This window comes from Cebidichthys violaceus, unplaced genomic scaffold, assembly GCF_023349555.1.
Source record: "Cebidichthys violaceus isolate CVI_PGR_0920_01 unplaced genomic scaffold, fCebVio1.0.p SCAF_88, whole genome shotgun sequence".
Taxonomy (NCBI): Eukaryota; Metazoa; Chordata; class Actinopteri; order Perciformes; family Stichaeidae; genus Cebidichthys; species Cebidichthys violaceus.
In genome coordinates, this window is record NW_027176973.1 from 434027 (window position 1) to 452012 (window position 17986).

The 17986-nt window shown below is 40.0% G+C and overlaps 2 protein-coding genes across 5 annotated transcripts; both read right to left on the bottom strand.

The window, feature by feature from the left end:
* Positions 1–564: 564 nt before the first annotated feature.
* srd5a2a (steroid-5-alpha-reductase, alpha polypeptide 2a) lies at positions 565–6226 on the bottom strand. The gene is made up of 5 exons (XM_068702718.1): positions 5393–6226; positions 3251–3414; positions 2235–2336; positions 1840–1990; positions 565–1182 (listed from the first exon to the last, which is right to left on the bottom strand). The coding sequence occupies exons 1-5, from the start codon at positions 5668–5670 to the stop codon at positions 1116–1118; spliced, it is 762 nt and encodes a 253-aa protein (XP_068558819.1). The 5' UTR covers positions 5671–6226; the 3' UTR covers positions 565–1115.
* A 380-nt stretch (positions 6227–6606) lies between these two features.
* Positions 6607–17461, bottom strand: LOC137866667 (equilibrative nucleoside transporter 1-like). 4 transcript variants are annotated; one of them, XM_068702716.1, is made up of 14 exons: positions 17221–17461; positions 16299–16362; positions 14619–15911; positions 14378–14459; positions 13605–13777; positions 11625–11764; positions 10764–10898; positions 10309–10406; positions 9974–10052; positions 9770–9828; positions 9395–9503; positions 8760–8845; positions 8223–8422; positions 6607–8030 (listed from the first exon to the last, which is right to left on the bottom strand). In XM_068702716.1, exons 4-14 carry the CDS (start codon positions 14429–14431, stop codon positions 7919–7921), a joined length of 1245 nt encoding a protein of 414 aa, XP_068558817.1. In that variant the 5' UTR covers positions 14432–14459; positions 14619–15911; positions 16299–16362; positions 17221–17461; the 3' UTR covers positions 6607–7918. The 4 variants fall into 4 exon arrangements, with proteins under 4 accessions (XP_068558817.1, XP_068558818.1, XP_068558816.1 ...); XM_068702717.1 differs by having other exon boundaries at positions 14615–15911; XM_068702715.1 differs by lacking the exon at positions 14619–15911 and adding an exon at positions 16463–16622.
* Positions 17462–17986: the final 525 nt, after the last annotated feature.

Here is a 17986-nt window from a genome sequence, read left to right on the forward strand (position 1 = left end):
CTAGTGTTCTCCACCCATCGTAGGTCAACCAGCACTGCCAGCACCTCCACTGTGTCAACTATATTATGGGATGTTCTTCAGCTGAGTCCTGTTGCTTTAGCTGGTGTTGCTTTTGCAGGGTGAGAATCATCGTGGCCCTGTAAACTAGCCCAGTATATTTTACCATCAGCAGGATGTTTTCAATGCTCCTCTACTCATAATGCCTGAACCACATCACTTTACCAACAACAGATGTGTTTGCTGCTCCGTACGCTGCTGTCACCAGACACAGATCTCATCACATGTATTACTCTCTTTTGTATTTTTCCTCTATTCTCCTGATATGGTCTGTCCATGTTAACCGTGAGACAGAAAGAACTCCCAGAAATGTAAATGTTCCAACCCTCTCTAAGTCTTTCCCATCCTGAGCTTCATACCGTTCTTTTCCTTTTGCCACATTTGGTTGATTTTCTTCTCCAAATAATACACTTGACCTGCTTTACTGACACTAATTTGCATATCTGTGTTTCCTTTCTTTTAATCATTTCGGACAACATCTATAAAACACAGACGAGACGGTTTAAATGACGTAAAACAATCATTTTATTGTTGAAGTGTTCTCTAACTTATCATCCTTTGGTTATTAATGTCTTTGATCATTGTGATATTGTGAACTTCATTTTCATTTTATTTATTTTAAAAAACAAACCAGTAAAGTTCAAACAGCCATCGGTACGACACACACTCACACGTAGGGAAACACCACAGTGAGTCAGGAATCAGAACCCTGAACCAGGTTTTCACATAAAGGAGTCTGGTTTGTTGTAACAAAATTCAATTTAAACCCAAAAAATGGTTTTGAAGAAGATTTTTGAGAATTGTCTCCAGTTTAAAGCCCTTAAAAGTACTAACAAGTACAAGTCCTGCATTCTAAATGTGACTGAAGTACAAAAGTATCAGCATCAAAATGAACATAAAGTACCAAAAGTAAACGAAGGTTACATTGTTGCAGTAATGTGCTCGTCACGTTTGTGTTGTTTGAGGTGAACAACTCATCATCGTCTGCGAGTGGGTTTTTTATTCTCTTGTTCTCCAGAAGCTGCAGATCGAAACAGGAGCTCAGATGTCGTCCACGGTCACAGTATGAAAGGAATGACAGCTCTTCTGGTGCGAGGGTAGTCCTCAAACCTCTGCTGGTAGTCTCTGCAAGACCAACAATCCTGTTAGACCTGATCCCTCCCACTGATGATATTAGACAACAACACTCAGACACAGACTCAGAATTTTAAAGAGATGACTTTCAAAATAAACAAGTTCACCTTTTTGTTTCAGCTGTGACGAATAACTGAACTCAAAAGAACCTGATAATTCATCTGTTTCTAGAAAACTAGACCAGTGTACTGTGATTCTGGGTTTTTTTAGCTGGCGAGCTAACGTTAGCGGATGTTCTAGTCTCACAGACCTGAACTTGTTGAGGCAGAATGAAGAGGAGAGAGGCAGTTCTTGGACCGTTTAGTCATAGTTCACAACAGATCCAAAGTGTCAGAGTTCTAACGTCTGACTTTTACACCTTAGTTCCAACACCTCACACCACATTCCACCAATCAAATCCCGTCGACTGAACCAATACAAAAACACATGTGGTCCTCTCATCATGTCAAAATAACAAATTATATGAGGTCACATAGCTTATTCTTCAACAAACTCCTTCAGAGTAATGTTATAACTCTGTGATTCTGTTATTGTCTAGCTGCTAATATCCTTTAAAGGGGGACAAGATGGAGGTTGTGACGGGACATTTTATGTTTCAGGGAGGGTGGGGGGGACTCAGACCGTGAAACGACCCAGTTGCTAACGTACCTGTGGTGCTGGTAGGCTCTGGGCCCAATGGAGCACACGGTGAAGAAAGCAAAGGCGGTGGCGGGTAAAGACCATGAGGCTAAAGCGAAGCCACACCACTCCAGGATCTCACCGAAGAAGTTGGCTCCAGACACAAACTCAAACATCCCCCCTAAAGGGAGAAATAAAGGACGAATCAGGATCTTAAGTGAATCAGGATCTGGTGTCAATCTGGTTCTAAAGTGAATCAGGATCTAAAGTGAATCAGGATCTAATGAGGATCAGGTTCTAAAGTGAATCAGGATCTAAAGTGAATCAGGATCTAATGAGGATCAGGTTCTAAAGTGAATCAGGATCTAAAGTGAATCAGGTTCTAAAGTGAATCAGGATCCAGTGTGGATCAGGATCTGTGGTACCGTAGGGGATCCTGTAGACGGTCTCTCCAGGTCTTCTCAGGCCTCGCAGGATGTGGTCACTGTGGATGTTGACGATCATTCCGACCCCGAAGAGAAGAAAACCTTCACAATGATCAAATACAAAAGAGTGATAAGAATAAAACCCAGCTGCTCCTTTAAACGACGTGTTGGTTCCAACAAACCACCATCTTTATCTGAACCGCACTACATCTTTTTGTTGGCTAAACCGAGTTTCCTGTGAAGAAGTCTATTTTGAAAAGGCTATTCATTCAAATTGACCCGTGTTGCTGGACTTTAGTAGGAAACTCTCATACGAACGGTTGTATGAGGATACGATGAACTAATAAACTAATAAAGTGAAAACGATGTGGTTTCATGTTAACAGTTAAAGAGTTTTCTTTCTGAATATTACCCCTCCCCCAGCTTTGCATCTATTACTTTTTATCTACAACGGCCCTGATACACTGTTGTTTCAATGTATCCCAGTTTTCTTGCACACTTTTTTTTCTGTTGTCTTTTGTTTTGAGATTTCTTTGCAGGTCTTCAATGCACAGACTCTCTTACAGTCATCTGGTCCACACATGGAGTTACAAAAACGCTCCATTGAATCTGGGAGTCATTAAAATACTGATCATTTCCCATGAGTCTCCAGTCAGGAGGTGGAACCAGAACAGAGGTCACAGAGAGGAGGAAGAGCTGCTCACATATGGAGTTTAAGGTTCTAATCAACTACTATCATCTCTGTAAAGATCTAGAGGAGTAATGAGTTTAAGGTTCTAATCGACAACTATCATCTCTGTAAAGATCTAGTCACTGCACCTTTATAGAAGGTTCAACCACGACTCCCAGGGTGCATTTTACCTGCAAACATCCAATCGCAGAGCTTATACGATGGTTTCATCTTTAACTTTGGCAGTTTGAGTTTCACATTCTGGCTTCTTCTCCATGACAACGGCTGCTAAAGGCTCATGGGTATTGTAGTATTTAGAGCCAAGCTGGATGTTGTAGTGACCCACCTGCAGCGAGGCGAGCGTCCCTCAGCCAGGTGTGCTCAAACTGGGCGCAGTGCAGCAGGTGGTGTCCCTGCAGGAAGCCGTTGAGCGAGCAGAAGATGGCGGCGGCGAGGACGATGGGCAGTGGGACGGGACGTCCTCTGGTCAGGAAGGCGTAGATAAAACTCCTGCAGAACAGTCACATCCTCTTTGTTTTTAGAACTTTTCACCTTAATGTGGTTGTTTTCCCTCAACATGTAAGCTTTGGACACCACTTTCAAAATAAAACACTTTCTATGCCATTTAAAAACAGACATTACTCGTTTCCTGTAATGAAAAAGTATGAAACCAGTGATGCTCAGGATTTGTTACAAAATCACATTGCAAAATGTCATCAGCAGAGAGACGTGACAGGAAAAATGTGTCTTATAATTATTAAATGTGCATAACCCTGTCTTATATTATTAAATGTGCATAACCCTGTTTTATAATTATTAAATGTGCATAACCCTGTCTTATATTATTAAATGTGCATAACCCTGTTTTATAATTATTAAATGTGCATAACCCTGTCTTATATTATTAAATGTGCATAACCCTGACTTATATTATTAAATGTGCATAACCCTGTCTTATATTATTAAATGTGTATAACCCTGTTTTATAATTATTAAATGTGCATAACCCTGTCTTATATTATTAAATGTGCATAACCCTGTCTTATATTATTAAATGTGTATAACCCTGTCTTATATTATTAAATGTGCATAACCCTGTTTTATAATTATTAAATGTGCATAACCCTGTATTATATTATTAAATGTGTATAACCCTGTCTTATATTATTAAATGTGCATAACCCTGTCTTATATTATTAAATGTGTATAACCCTGTCTTATATTATTAAATGTGCATAACCCTGTTTTATAATTATTAAATGTGCATAACCCTGTATTATATTATTAAATGTGTATAACCCTGTATTATATTATTAAATGTGCATAACCCTGTATTATATTATTAAATGTGTATAACCCTGTCTTATATTATTAAATGTGCATAACCCTGTCTTATATTATTAAATGTGCATAACCCTGTCTTATATTATTAAATGTGTATAACCCTGTATTATATTATTAAATGTGTATAACCCTGTCTTATATTATTAAATGTGCATAACCCTGTCTTATATTATTAAATGTGCATAACCCTGTCTTATATTATTAAATGTGCATAACCCTGTCTTATATTATTAAATGTGCATAACCCTGTCTTATATTATTAAATGTGTATAACCCTGTATTATATTATTAAATGTGTATAACCCTGTCTTATATTATTAAATGTGCATAACCCTGTCTTATATTATTAAATGTGTACAACCCTGTATTTCACATGACGTTCACCAAAAAGAGAAAAGTGTTCAGAGAGACTAGAGAGTCTTTAACCAAGAATAGATTTCTGTTAATTATTCCCACATGGGCAGTTTAATCCAGTGTGTCTCATGTGTTCAGTTTAATCCAGTGTGTCTCATGTGTTCAGTTTAATCCAGTGTGTCTCATGTGTTCAGTTTAATCCAGTGTGTCTCATGTGTTCAATTTAATCCAGTGTGTCTCATGTGTTCAGTTTAATCCAGTGTGTCTCATGTGTTCAGTTTAATCCAGTGTGTCTCATATGTTCAGAGATCGTGACGATTATTAAAAGCAGTAATGTGAAGCGTCACTACGAGACAAAGAACAACTCTTTTGAGCAAACGTACCCACTCACATCTGAAATGAAGACAGAAAATAAACTTAAGAGCTTAACATGATTAGAATACTAACACATGAATTCATGACCAACAATGATGTTAACAGAGAGAATAGAGCTGAAACAAGTGTTTAATAACCACAGATAAAGTCCATGCTCACATTTATTATTATTATTATTATGTTCTTTTATGTCTTAATGTTGAATGTTTGCGATAAACTGAAGTATGAAGTGTTCTTTTATGTGTTAATGTTGAATGTTTGTGATAAACTGAAGGATGAAGTGTTGTTTTAAGTCTTAATGTTGAATGTTTGTGATAAACTGAAGGATGAAGTGTTCTTTTAAGTCTTAATGTTGAATGTTTGTGATAATCCAGAAGCATCAGACAGAAAAGTGAAACAGAGAAACTCATGTAACCTGTGGAAGTAGTGCAGCATGAAGGTGCAGAGCAGCAGCGTCCTCCCTGTCCGGTCTCCGGTCCTCCCCGGCTCCTCGGTGAGCAGCAGCAGTAGCGGCAGCAGGAACGCCGGGACCTCCTGCAGGAACCAGCCCAGTCGGGCCGGACAGCAGCGACCCTCCGCCGGCAAGTAGCGGCCGTACTGCGTGTGGCTCCGCGTCTGGTGCAGCATGTAGGCGGCGCCCCCGAGGATCAGAGTCCAGCTCAGCGTGGAAACAGCGGCGGCCCGACACTCCATCAGCTCGGCTCTGCTCGAGACCGAAGACTGGAAGCGGACCGAGGAGGGATACGTGGACCGGGTCTGTTTGTTCTGGCAGCCAGTCCGAGAGGCGCTGTTTTACTGAGAATACACTGAAATAACACTATCTTTAATAAAACCTGTTTTAACTTTGAATGTGTCTGTGGTTGTTGGACCCGACTCTGCGAAATGCAAGAAGAGTTTTATTTATAAGACTCAATAACGCACGCAGGGCAGAAACAAAGTAATAAGTAACAGAACAAAACAAAGTGACTAAACAACTGGAACCCAGCAGCTCATCACAGCCTCAGAACCACAAGAAGTCAGCAGTTAAACTGCAACAAAGTTAAAACATCAGCTGTCAGCAAAACGGTATAAGAGATTAACTGAGCAGGTTACTGATATAAAACAGGGAGCACAGCACGTGACTACTATGAACACATGAATGAACGCATGATGAATGAACACATGATGAATAAACACATGTTGAATGAACACATGATGAATAAAAACAGAAATGAACACATGATGAATGAACACATGATGAATAAAATCAGAAATCCTCCTCCTTGGCCGGGTCTCCCTCCTCTTTGGCCGAGTCCTCATCTTTGGCCATGTCCTCCTCTTTGGCCGGGTCTCCCTCCTCTTTGGCCGGGTCCTCCTCTTTGGCCGGGTCTCCCTCCTCTTTGGCCGGGTCCTCCTCTTTGGCCGGGTCTCCCTCCTCTTTGGCCGGGTCCTCCTCTTTGGCCGGATCTCCCTCTTTGAACACGTGACGAAATAAACATGTGATGAAATAAACATGTGACAAATGAACACGTGACGAAATAAACACGTGACAAATGAACACGTGACAAATTAACTCATCATGTTATGAAATGACCGAGATTTTGTCTTGGGGGGCTAAAGTTGAGACGAACACACGACAACCAAAGAATGTAAAAAGGTAACAATTTAACATTTATTTTAATATTCAAACAAAAGGTTCTCAATCAATGGGAGTGGATGGGACAAATGTGGTCGTGCCAAACAAATACAAATGAATATAACAAAACCAGGCCGGGCTAACTACCTCAGAAAACAAAAAGGCTTTACATGATAAAACAAATACAGAGGGGGCACCGACCAATACACCTAATGTGTCTAGATAACGTTAACTATGTGTGTGTACAAATGTTAAACTGAACTCCTCAGGCCTCCTCCTTTTATGCTGGGCCCCACCCACACAAAGAAAGGATGGGAGAAGGCACATACACAGGAAACCTGCCCCAGCCTGACACGTACCACCAACAGCCATATAAGCTGAAACATCTTGAAACTACACAGCACCTGAACATACTCAGAACCCTCTTTTAGATCTGATTTCAAAGTTGTGGTCTTGAACGATCAGAGACCAATGCATAAGACATCGGTTGTAGTTATACATTCTGGATATAAAACACAACAGGGTTATTGTCACGATCTTGGGTTTTGTTTAGTTGGTTTCCTGTTTTATTTTGAAATTCACTGCCTCTTGTGTCCTGTGTTCACTTCACTTCCTGCCTTTGTATGTTTTCCCTACTTTGTGACAGTTTGCCCCGCCCCTGATTGAATCCTCCTGAGTCTAATCACCATATGTATATATACACATATATATATATATAAATATATATATATATACATATATATACACGTATATATACACATATATATATATATACGTATATATATATATACGTATATATATACGTATATATACAGAGAGAGAGACGTATATATATATATATATATATATACATATATATATATATACGTGTATATATATATATATATATATACGTATATATATACGTATATATACAGAGAGAGAGAGACGTCTACATTCTCTTCCCATCACTTTGTCCCATCACAGGCCTCATCATGTCAGACAGAGATCAACTTTATTGTAGAAGTTCATGTTCCTGTAGCACCAACATCAGGGTGTTAACTTTGGTCTGTTGAGCTGCATGAAACCAGAAACTTTGAACTTGTTCTCTCAAAGATTCAGGTTCATCTTGAAAAGGTCTGCGGTGCTGGAACATCTAACACTTTGACAGTCAGTGTAACTCGTAACAAGATGGAAACTTGAACTTCAACATGAATGTTTTAATGACCCTTAAAAACAGGGTGTTTTGTCTCTGAGTTAATGCAATTGTAAGCCAGTAGTTTGCCAGTTGAACCAGTTAAGCAGTTGGTCTTCATGTTAATCCAGTATAAACATGTAGTTTTCCAGTTAAACCAGTGCTCTTAAGAGAAAGGACAGAGCGGCCCCTAAAGCCAGACCCAGCGACAGAAAGAAAGCCATGATGGCCCCGGCTGTTTCTGCTTCATGAGGAAGAACATTCCTGAAACAACAAGTAGAACGTATTACTTATTCACACTCATTACTAAATGTCAAATTGTTTTTTATAACTACAGTAATTCTGAATAGATTTTTTTGTATGAAATGTATAAAATGAAATTTACATGTACAAGAATACAGCAGTATTTTGTGCGTGTAGAACTAGGGTTACATCACTGTAACCATTGTTTCTTACTTTGGACCAAAGCACATGCAGAGGCTGGCCAGGTATCCATTACTGAAGGCGAAGAGGACCATGAAGAAGATGAACCAGCCGTCGTGATGGAAGAAGATGGGAAGGTGAAGACGAGGCTGAACGTTACACAGCATGAAAAGAGGGACGAAGATGAGACGACACAAGATGGACACAGGAAGTACCATGCTGTCCTTCCTTGGCTGGAAACAGGGATTCATAAATTCAACAATTTATCAATACATCTATACATAATATTAAACAAGACAAAGAGAGGGACTAAGACGAGATAACACACGATCACAAGTGAATGAACTGAGACAGAGGACAGACAGTATGAACCGGGTGGAGACAGAGGACAGACTGTATGAACTGGGTGGAGACAGAGGACAGACAGTATGAACCGGGTGGAGACAGAGGACAGACTGCATGAACCGGGTGGAGACAGAGGACAGACTGCATGAACCGGGTGGAGACAGAGGACAGACAGTATGAACTGGGTGGAGACAGAGGACATTTAACGCTCGATGTGACACTCACCCACATACAGACTGCCGTTAAGCTCCGCCCTGCCCAGTCACACAGGTTGAAGAGCAGGAAACAGCTGACTGGGATGAAGAACTGCTCTGTTAAAGAAAACAAAAAGAGTCAAACAGTCAGTCGATATCCTGGAGTTCATGTGTCAGCTACAGACTTAATTTAAACAAGAATTATATTTCACATTAATTTCAATACTTACACTTTAATTAAAAATACCTTTCAGTAAATTCATTTACAAACATAGAAGCCATCTGCACTCTCCATGCAGTTCAACTCCAATGTATTGTAGTGCTTTGTTCACTTCCTTCACTCATCTTCTTTATATGATGCATCCTTTCCTTATCTTTAACCGCTGATCCTGATCAGGGTCGCCAGAGCCAAATATATGTTTGCCAGACTATCACCACAAACAAACAAGTAACCTGAGCTGCATGTGTTTGGACTGTGGGAGGAAGCCAGAGTACCCGGAGAGAACCCACGCTGACACGTGAAAGACACGCTAAGTCCACACAGAAGGGCCGTCCAGCTGGGGACTCAGAACCGGGCCCCTCTTTTAAATGAGCTCTTTATATGGAGATGGTTGAAACCATGAGACCACCACAGAAGAAGAAACCTTTTCTGACGCGTCGACTTACCCCAGGAGCCTCCGTCAGCGAGGGTGGATTTGGTGTCGGCAGTGATTGCGGGAAACGTTCCGATGGTGACGGTGAAGGTGAAACAGACCAACAGAGCCAGCAGCCAGATCTGAACAGTCACAAAGAGACACATAGACACACATATTTAATCACTTAAATGAGTGAAAACAACATTATATAAAGGGAAACGTATGTCCTGTTACACCTAAACATTAAAACCTCTTCAGAGGGTCTAGGATTGATTATCGATAGTCTTCTGGTTCTTTTCATCAACGCAGATCATCAATAGTGAGCTAAAGCCGATCGATTAACTTCATCACAAATGTGATTTGGTGATTCGATCAATGATTTCTTTGGGATTCTTGTGTCGCTGACCTTCTTAAAGATGTTTATCATTGATACGTTCTGTTTTATGTCCAGGTCAGCTGCTTCACCTTCACTCGAAGAAGAAGAAGAAGAAGAAGAAGAAGAAGAAGGTATCACAGTACAGAAACAACATGAGCTAGCCAAACAAAGCTAAGCTAAGCTAATAGTAAACATTGAGAACCGCGTTACAGTTTCAACAGGTTTACTTCGTACCTCTGTTCATCAGGTTTACAGAGTTCTCCTTGTCTGGTCTCTGGTTTCTGTTTCTCTCCTGATAAAACTGGAAAAACTTCTGAAAACACAAACACACCACAGTATGAAACATTGTGAAGGAACCAAAGTCTGATTGATAATACAATCAGACTCAGTCTGTAAGTCAACAAAAACAGCTGATACACAAAATACAAGATCCACTTTCACTCTGAACTTATGTATTATATGTATGTACAGGTTTATATTTAGGGCTCAGGTGTGTGTGTGTGTGTGTGTGTGTGTGTGTGTGTGTGTGTGTGTGTGTGTGTGTGTGTGTGTGTGTGTGTGTTATTTACCAGTTTAGGCAGCAGGATGTAAGAGAGAACGGACAGAAAAATAACAAAACAGGCTGTGATGAAATAACCAAACGCTGCATTTTGAAGCTCTGAGCCACCTACAGGAGGAGAAGAAGGAGGGGTGGAGGAGGAGGAAAAGGAGATGGACCAGGAGAGGAGGAGGAGAGGATAACAAGGAGAGAAGGAGAGGAGGAGATGGACCAGGAGGAGAGGAGGAGAGGAGGAGAAGAAGGAGAGGAGAAGGAGAGGAGGAGATGGACCAGGAGGAGAGGAGTATTTACTGACTGAATTCTACAGTAAATCATTTTTACATCATCAATAAAGATATATTTGTTTTTAATTTCTCTGATGAAACTGAATCAGATGTTATGGATGAGTTACTGACAGGTTATTATAAGTTATTGATTTGTTATAAACACGTTATCAAGGCGTTAGTAACGAGTTATTGATCATACTTGCAATGGCACAGATCATGGCAAAGGCAGCAAAGGTTCCAGCGAGTCCCTGACCGCTCATGATCGGAGTCGTGTACGAAGCCGGCAACAACCCGGCCATCCCGAACAGACTTCCCTGAAGCACCGCCCCAAACGCTGACAGACAGAGAGAGAGACAGAGAGACAGACAGAGAGACAGAGAGACAGAGAGAGAGAGACAGACAGACAGACAGAGAGATACGGAAAATTCAAAATGGTGGAAAATTGAAGTCGGCAGAGTCTTATGGTCGAAGAGGCTTTTTTGTAGACCAGGTTGAGCTGGACTTGTGTCTCAAATTTCAAGTCAATCTGTGTTTACAGTGTGAGGGGCGTGACTTTACAAAAAACACCTTTTTGGGCCTTAACAACAGCGCCACCATGTGGCGATTGGGGTACATTACATTACATTACAGTCATTTAGCAGACGCTTTTATCCAAAGCGACTTACAATAAGTGCATCAACATTGGTAATCAAAAGAACTACTAGTCACCAGAAGTCATAAGTACATTTCCTTTTCCAAACAAGCATCTAAGAGCATGAAGCAGAGCATAACTCAGAGCCAAAGTACAGTGCAGAAACAAGAAAAACAGTTAGTGCTATAAGTAATACGAATACAATAAATGCAACAAGCTAGTATGAAAACGTTAAGTGCTAAGTGGAAGGCTCAGGGTAGCACTTCCGTAATACTTCTTGAGAAGCAAAATGCACATCATTTGAAGTTATTGTTCCAAGTTTCATGTTTCTACCTTTCGGGGTCAGAACCTTAATAAGTACAAACTACAAAAGTACAAAGTATAAAACTATAAAAACAAACAAACAAACAAACTGACAAAACAACTCACAGTTGATGATGACGATCTTCACCATGGTAACGGAGAAGAAGGGCAGCGGCTCCAGAGGAACTTTGACGAGGACGGCGGTGGCGATGAAGACGAACATGATGACGAGCAGACTGCCCATCACGCGCAGACGCTGAGGAATACTGACACAGGGAGAAGAAGCTCAAGGAATCATCTGAGAGCTCAGGGAGTTACTTAAAGAAGAAAAGCAGCTGAGAAACTGAAGAGCTGACAAATGAAACATACTATGTTATACTATGTATATTATGTTATATTATGTTATACTATGTTATATTATGTTATACTATGTTATACTATGTTATATTATGTTATATTATGTTATACTATGTTATACTATGTTATATTATGTTATATTATGTTATACTATGCTATACTATGCTATACTATGTTATATTATGTTATACTATGTTATACTATGCTATACTATGTTATATTATGTTATACTATGTTATATTATGTTATATTATGTTATACTATGCTATACTATGTTATATTATGTTATACTATGCTATACTATGCTATATTATGTTATACTATGTTATATTATGTTATACTATGCTATACTATGCTATACTATGTTATACTATGTTATATTATGTTATATTATGTTATACTATGTTATATTATGTTATATTATGTTATACTATGTTATACTATGTTATATTATGTTATACTATGTTATATTATGTTATACTATGTTATACTATGTTATATTATGTTATACTATGTTATACTATGTTATATTATGTTATATTATGTTATACTATGTTATATTATGTTATATTATGTTATACTATGTTATATTATGTTATATTATGTTATACTATGTTATACTATGTTATACTATGTTATATTATGTTATATTATGCTATACTATGTTATATTATGTTATACTATGTTATACTATGTTATATTATGTTATATTATGTTATATTATGTTATATTATGTTATACTATGTTACACTATGTTACATTATGTTATATTATGTTATACTATGTTATATTATGTTATATTATGTTATACTATGTTATATTATGTTATATTATGTTATATTATGTTATACTATGTTATACTATGTTATATTATGTTATATTATGTTATACTATGTTATATTATGTTATATTATGTTATACTATGTTATATTATGTTATATTATGTTATACTATGTTATACTATGTTATATTATGTCATATTATGTTATACTATGTTATATTATGTTATACTATGTTATATTATGTTATATTAAGTTATATTATGTTATACTATGTTATATTATGTTATATTATGTTATATTAAGTTATATTATGTTATACTATGTTATACTATGTTATATTATGTTATATTAAGTTATATTATGTTATATTATGTTATATTATGTTATATTATGTTATACTATGTTATACTATGTTATACTATGTTATATTATGTTATATTAAGTTATATTAAGGTTATGATGTATAAATGTGTTAATGATGACATGCACTGAACACTTATTAACAGTGAACTTTTTGTTGTGTTATGAACCATCCAGACCTCAACATAGATATGTAGTGTTCATTTTGTATGCATCCTATATCTGGAACATAGTCCCAGAAATCACCTTGTTTGCTTCAATGTGCTGTATAAATTAACTCTCTTTGTCTTGCCCAGTATCAAAAATCACACATTTTCCTTCGAGGGTTCAACAATCTGTATACATACGACATCCTCTGACCTTTGACCCTCACATCCCTCACAAAAACCTTTCAGGGGAAAAAGGAAGAAACCTCAGAGATCAGCAGAGGATGGATCAATAGATGTCATGTGAACAGAATGAAGAACATAACAAAGCTACAACACAGGAAATGCATAAGACAGAAATTAGTCATATGAGAGTAGTGGTAGCAATAATAATAGAACAATGATGACACAGGGTCCAGTCGGACTCTTCTTCATTAGTATTGATATGTTGTAGTCCTCACAGTGTGTGCAGGAAGGAGTTGAGGCAGGTGCAGAAGAGCAGCGGCAGCATGGCGCACAGCGTCATCACGTTGTTGAATTTGGCCTCCAGAAGGCTGCGATGGTCACTTGATGCCTCCGTCTGATTGGCTGAAGAATCGACCAATGAGGAGTCCTTCAGACGGTTGGTGAAGTACTGAAAACACAGATTCTGTTAATATATAATGCAGACTCAAACCAACATGTGTCTCAGTACTGTGGCTCTCAGCTCCAACCCCATTGGTTCCTACCTGACACATTAACATTTATAAACACACATGTATAGCTTCATTTTTAAACTACACTTAAACTGCAAACGTGACTAAAATAGGAGGAAATGTTGCACATTAGTCCGATTTTAACAATTAAAAGATACATATTTGTACAGTTAGATTAGACTGCTGTCTAACAATGAGCCATCAGAAGGAGGCAAACACTACTGAACATATCAACAAGTTATACTTTGCTTTGATACACACTTGGTATACATTCACTGGTGAATTGAGAGTGAACATGAGATTCCATGTTTACTACACTTCAGTAAAGATATGCAGAGGATGCTTCTAACTATCCTAACATACTATAATATGGTAGAATACAATAGATATTTACAGCAACTGTTTAATTCACTTCACTTTATATTCATTTCACTCAATATGTGAACAATGTTTAAATTCTCCATCCTTCAAAATAAAAGCTGGTTCATTAGCAGAAGATGAGGTGTGTGATGGATAACAGACAGGAAGTGATGTCATACCACGGTAGCAGTCATGAAGAAGTTCCAGGGCAGCAACGTCCCCAAACCGAGCATGAAGAAGATAAGCCACACGCCAAAATACCTGCAGGAAGATGTTTTCAAAATAAAATAATTTATTGTGAAACTGACACAAAACCACTGTGAGCAACAGACTGTGGTGTGTTTTTACTGTACTTTGGGAACCTTAACCCAAACAGTTATGATGATTTTCAGTTTTAAATCACTGCCAGCCATCACCTACTCCACTGAAGGTGATGGTTGGAAGAGGTGGACCACCTGGATCACACTCCACTGAAGGTGATGGCTGGCAGAGGTAGACCACCTGGATCACACTCCACTGAAGGTGATGGCTGGCAGAGGTAGACCACCTGGATCACACTTCACTGAAGGTGATGGCTGGCAGAGGTAGACCACCTGGATCACACTCCACTGAAGGTGATGGCTGGAAGAGGTAGACCACCTGGATCACACTCTACTGAAGGTGATGGCTGGAAGAGGTGGACCACCTGGATCACACTCCACTGAAGGTGATGGCTGGAAGAGGTGGACCACCTGGATCACACTCCACTGAAGGTGATGGCTAATAGTGGTAGACCACCTGGATCACACTCTACTGAAGGTGATGGCTGGAAGAGGTAGACCACCTGGATCACACTCTACTGAAGGTGATGGCTGGAAGAGGTAGACCACCTGGATCACACTCTACTGAAGGTGATGGCTGGAAGAGGTAGACCACCTGGATCACACTCCACTGAAGGTGATGACTGGAAGAGGTAGACCACCTGATCACACTCCACTGAAGGTGATAGCTGGAAGAGGTGGACCACCTGGATCACACTCCACTGAAGGTAATGACTGGTAGAGGTAGACCACCTGATCACACTCCACTGAAGGTGATGACTGGCAGAGGTAGACCACCTGGATCACACTTCACTGAAGGTGATGACTGGCAGAGGTAGACCACCTGGATCACACTCCACTGAAGGTGATGGCTGGAAAAGGTGGACCACCTGGATCACACTCCACTGAAGGTGATGGCTGGCAGAGGTAGATCACCTGGATCACACTCCACTGAAGGTGATGGCTGGAAGAGGTGGACCACCTGGATCACACTCCACTGAAGGTGATGGCTAATAGTGGTAGACCACCTGGATCACACTCTACTGAAGGTGATGGCTGGAAGAGGTAGACCACCTGGATCACACTCTACTGAAGGTGATGGCTGGAAGAGGTAGACCACCTGGATCACACTCTACTGAAGGTGATGGCTGGAAGAGGTAGACCACCTGGATCACACTCCACTGAAGGTGATGGCTGGAAGAGGTAGACCACCTGGATCACACTCCACTGAAGGTGATGACTGGCAGAGGTAGACCACCTGGATCACACTCCACTGAAGGTGATGGCTTGCAGAGGTAGACCACCTGGATCACACTCCACTGAAGGTGATGGCTGGCAGAGGTAGACCACCTGGATCACACTCCACTGAAGGTGATGGCTTGCAGAGGCAGAGGGTTCGTTTGGGTCCACTATACTATTTGATCATAACATAAAGGCTATATTTGTATTCTGTTATTTTTCTACATAAGCACAAACTGTAACATCAAATGTGGATAGATGTCAGACTGATGGGTTTTGAAGTCCTTGCTCAAGGACATCTCGGCAGAGTCCAGGAGGTGAAGTGTGACCTCTCCAGCTACCGGTCCACACTCCGTACCTGGTCCGTCTGGGACATATATACCTGCTACCTTCCAGTTTCCAAGCCAAATCCCTTACGTACTGAGCTACTTCCTCCCCAACTAACATTAATAACTCTTGTTTAGATTTTAAGTTAACTGGAAACTGTGTGAACATCTGAATCATCCTGCAGTAATTATTATTTCCTAATGAACTTAACAGGGGAAGTTATTTTTTGACTTACTTGTCTCTCGGTGAGCTGACGGCCATTATGCTCTGAGGACCTGATCAACTGAAGACCTGATGAACTGATACAAAAAGAAAATAACTCAGACATCAAAACAGACACTTATACAACAAAAGAGGTCAAGATCTTTCCTTCAGAAAACCCAAACCATCAGTACGTACAGGCGACCCTGTTACGTTAAGTCCATGATGTCATTCCTCGTGGCTTCTCCCGACCGTCCGATGTCTTAATATGGGTTCATATCGCCAGCTGCCGTTTAGAAACGTGTTTTCAAACCCTTGCATGCAGGGTGCCGAGGCTGACTGCCGAACAATTACCCGGCTGCAACGGTGCACAAACAGGTTCCATTCATCATTTACCGCCCATTGCAGTGGACGTGCAGAACAGGCAACTATTGCCTATTAGCCACAACATTGCGTGCATTGTCGTGGACACTTTCGGCACTTATTTTTTATTTTAACGGTTATCAGTTAATTGTTTATTCATCAGATACAAACTCTATTCAACACAATCAGACATCTCTCAGCCCAGCATCGTGGCAGGTTCATCGTTCAGGGTGAAAACAGTACTAATGGAAAGTCCATTTGGCACCTTTCTTGTGGTGGAAACACAAATGAAATGCATACACGTGACTATGCAACGGTCTTCAACCACAAGAGCCATGTTCCACACCACACATCCCAAAGTCTTGTGGTTTAGTTTTCTAACCCTGAACCTTTGTGATGGTTTTCTTAACTTAAGAGGTTTTGTTGCCTATGCCTAACTGTACGTACTTAATTCACGACCAACCATAATGTCGTCATGTCACTTTACTGTGAGACTGTGATTCATCTGCGTAACATGTCAGCTCTTCACAGTACAACTGAGGACATGTTCAACGTTACCAGTAACAGAATTAACTTGAACTTCCAGCTTTTACCTTCAGTGTTTCTCCACGACAGCAGGCTCGGCGTCCAGATGTTCTCAATGTCCTCCAAGTTTTACTTCAACACAATTTGCTTCTGGTAGTTAAACCTCAACTCACTTTGTTTAACCCTCAGTTACTCAGTTCGAACTCCTTTAGTCTTTCTTTCCAGTCAGTTGTGAAATCTTTCTTCCTGTATCTGTCACGTCCTTGTTCCTCTCTCAGAGATCTCATTTGTCTCTCGTCTTTCTGCAGTTTCAGCAGAATCAGTTCGTCTGTCTACGGTGACCTTTGACCCCTGATATCAGTCAGTTCAGTGGACTTTGTTTCTGTGTAAATGCTGAATATGTGATAACAGAACAACCAGATAACTGAAAGGTGCACTCAGTAGAGTGCAGATCTCTGTCAGGTGTGTCTGTGTTGTGTGATTGAATGACTCCAACCACCCCCCCCCCTCTCCCCCCCTGTCTACACTCTACGGTCAGAAGACTTGTTGCTCCATCAAAGCCTCACTTCTACTAACATCTACTGAAAGGAGTCAACCAAACATGATCCAACAGCAGGACAGACTAGAGGAGCTTTTATCGTGATAAGAACACGTTCTGAAGGGCATCACACACACTTTCACAATAAACGTAACACACCAGGGCACAATCTGGTTGGTTGAAGTAAAGTGAACGCCCACAATCATGTGATAGAGTAGAAGCCACAGAGACAGAGGGAGAGATTTGTGAATGAATGAGCGTCATTGAGTGAGGACTCAGCAGGAAGATAATAACAG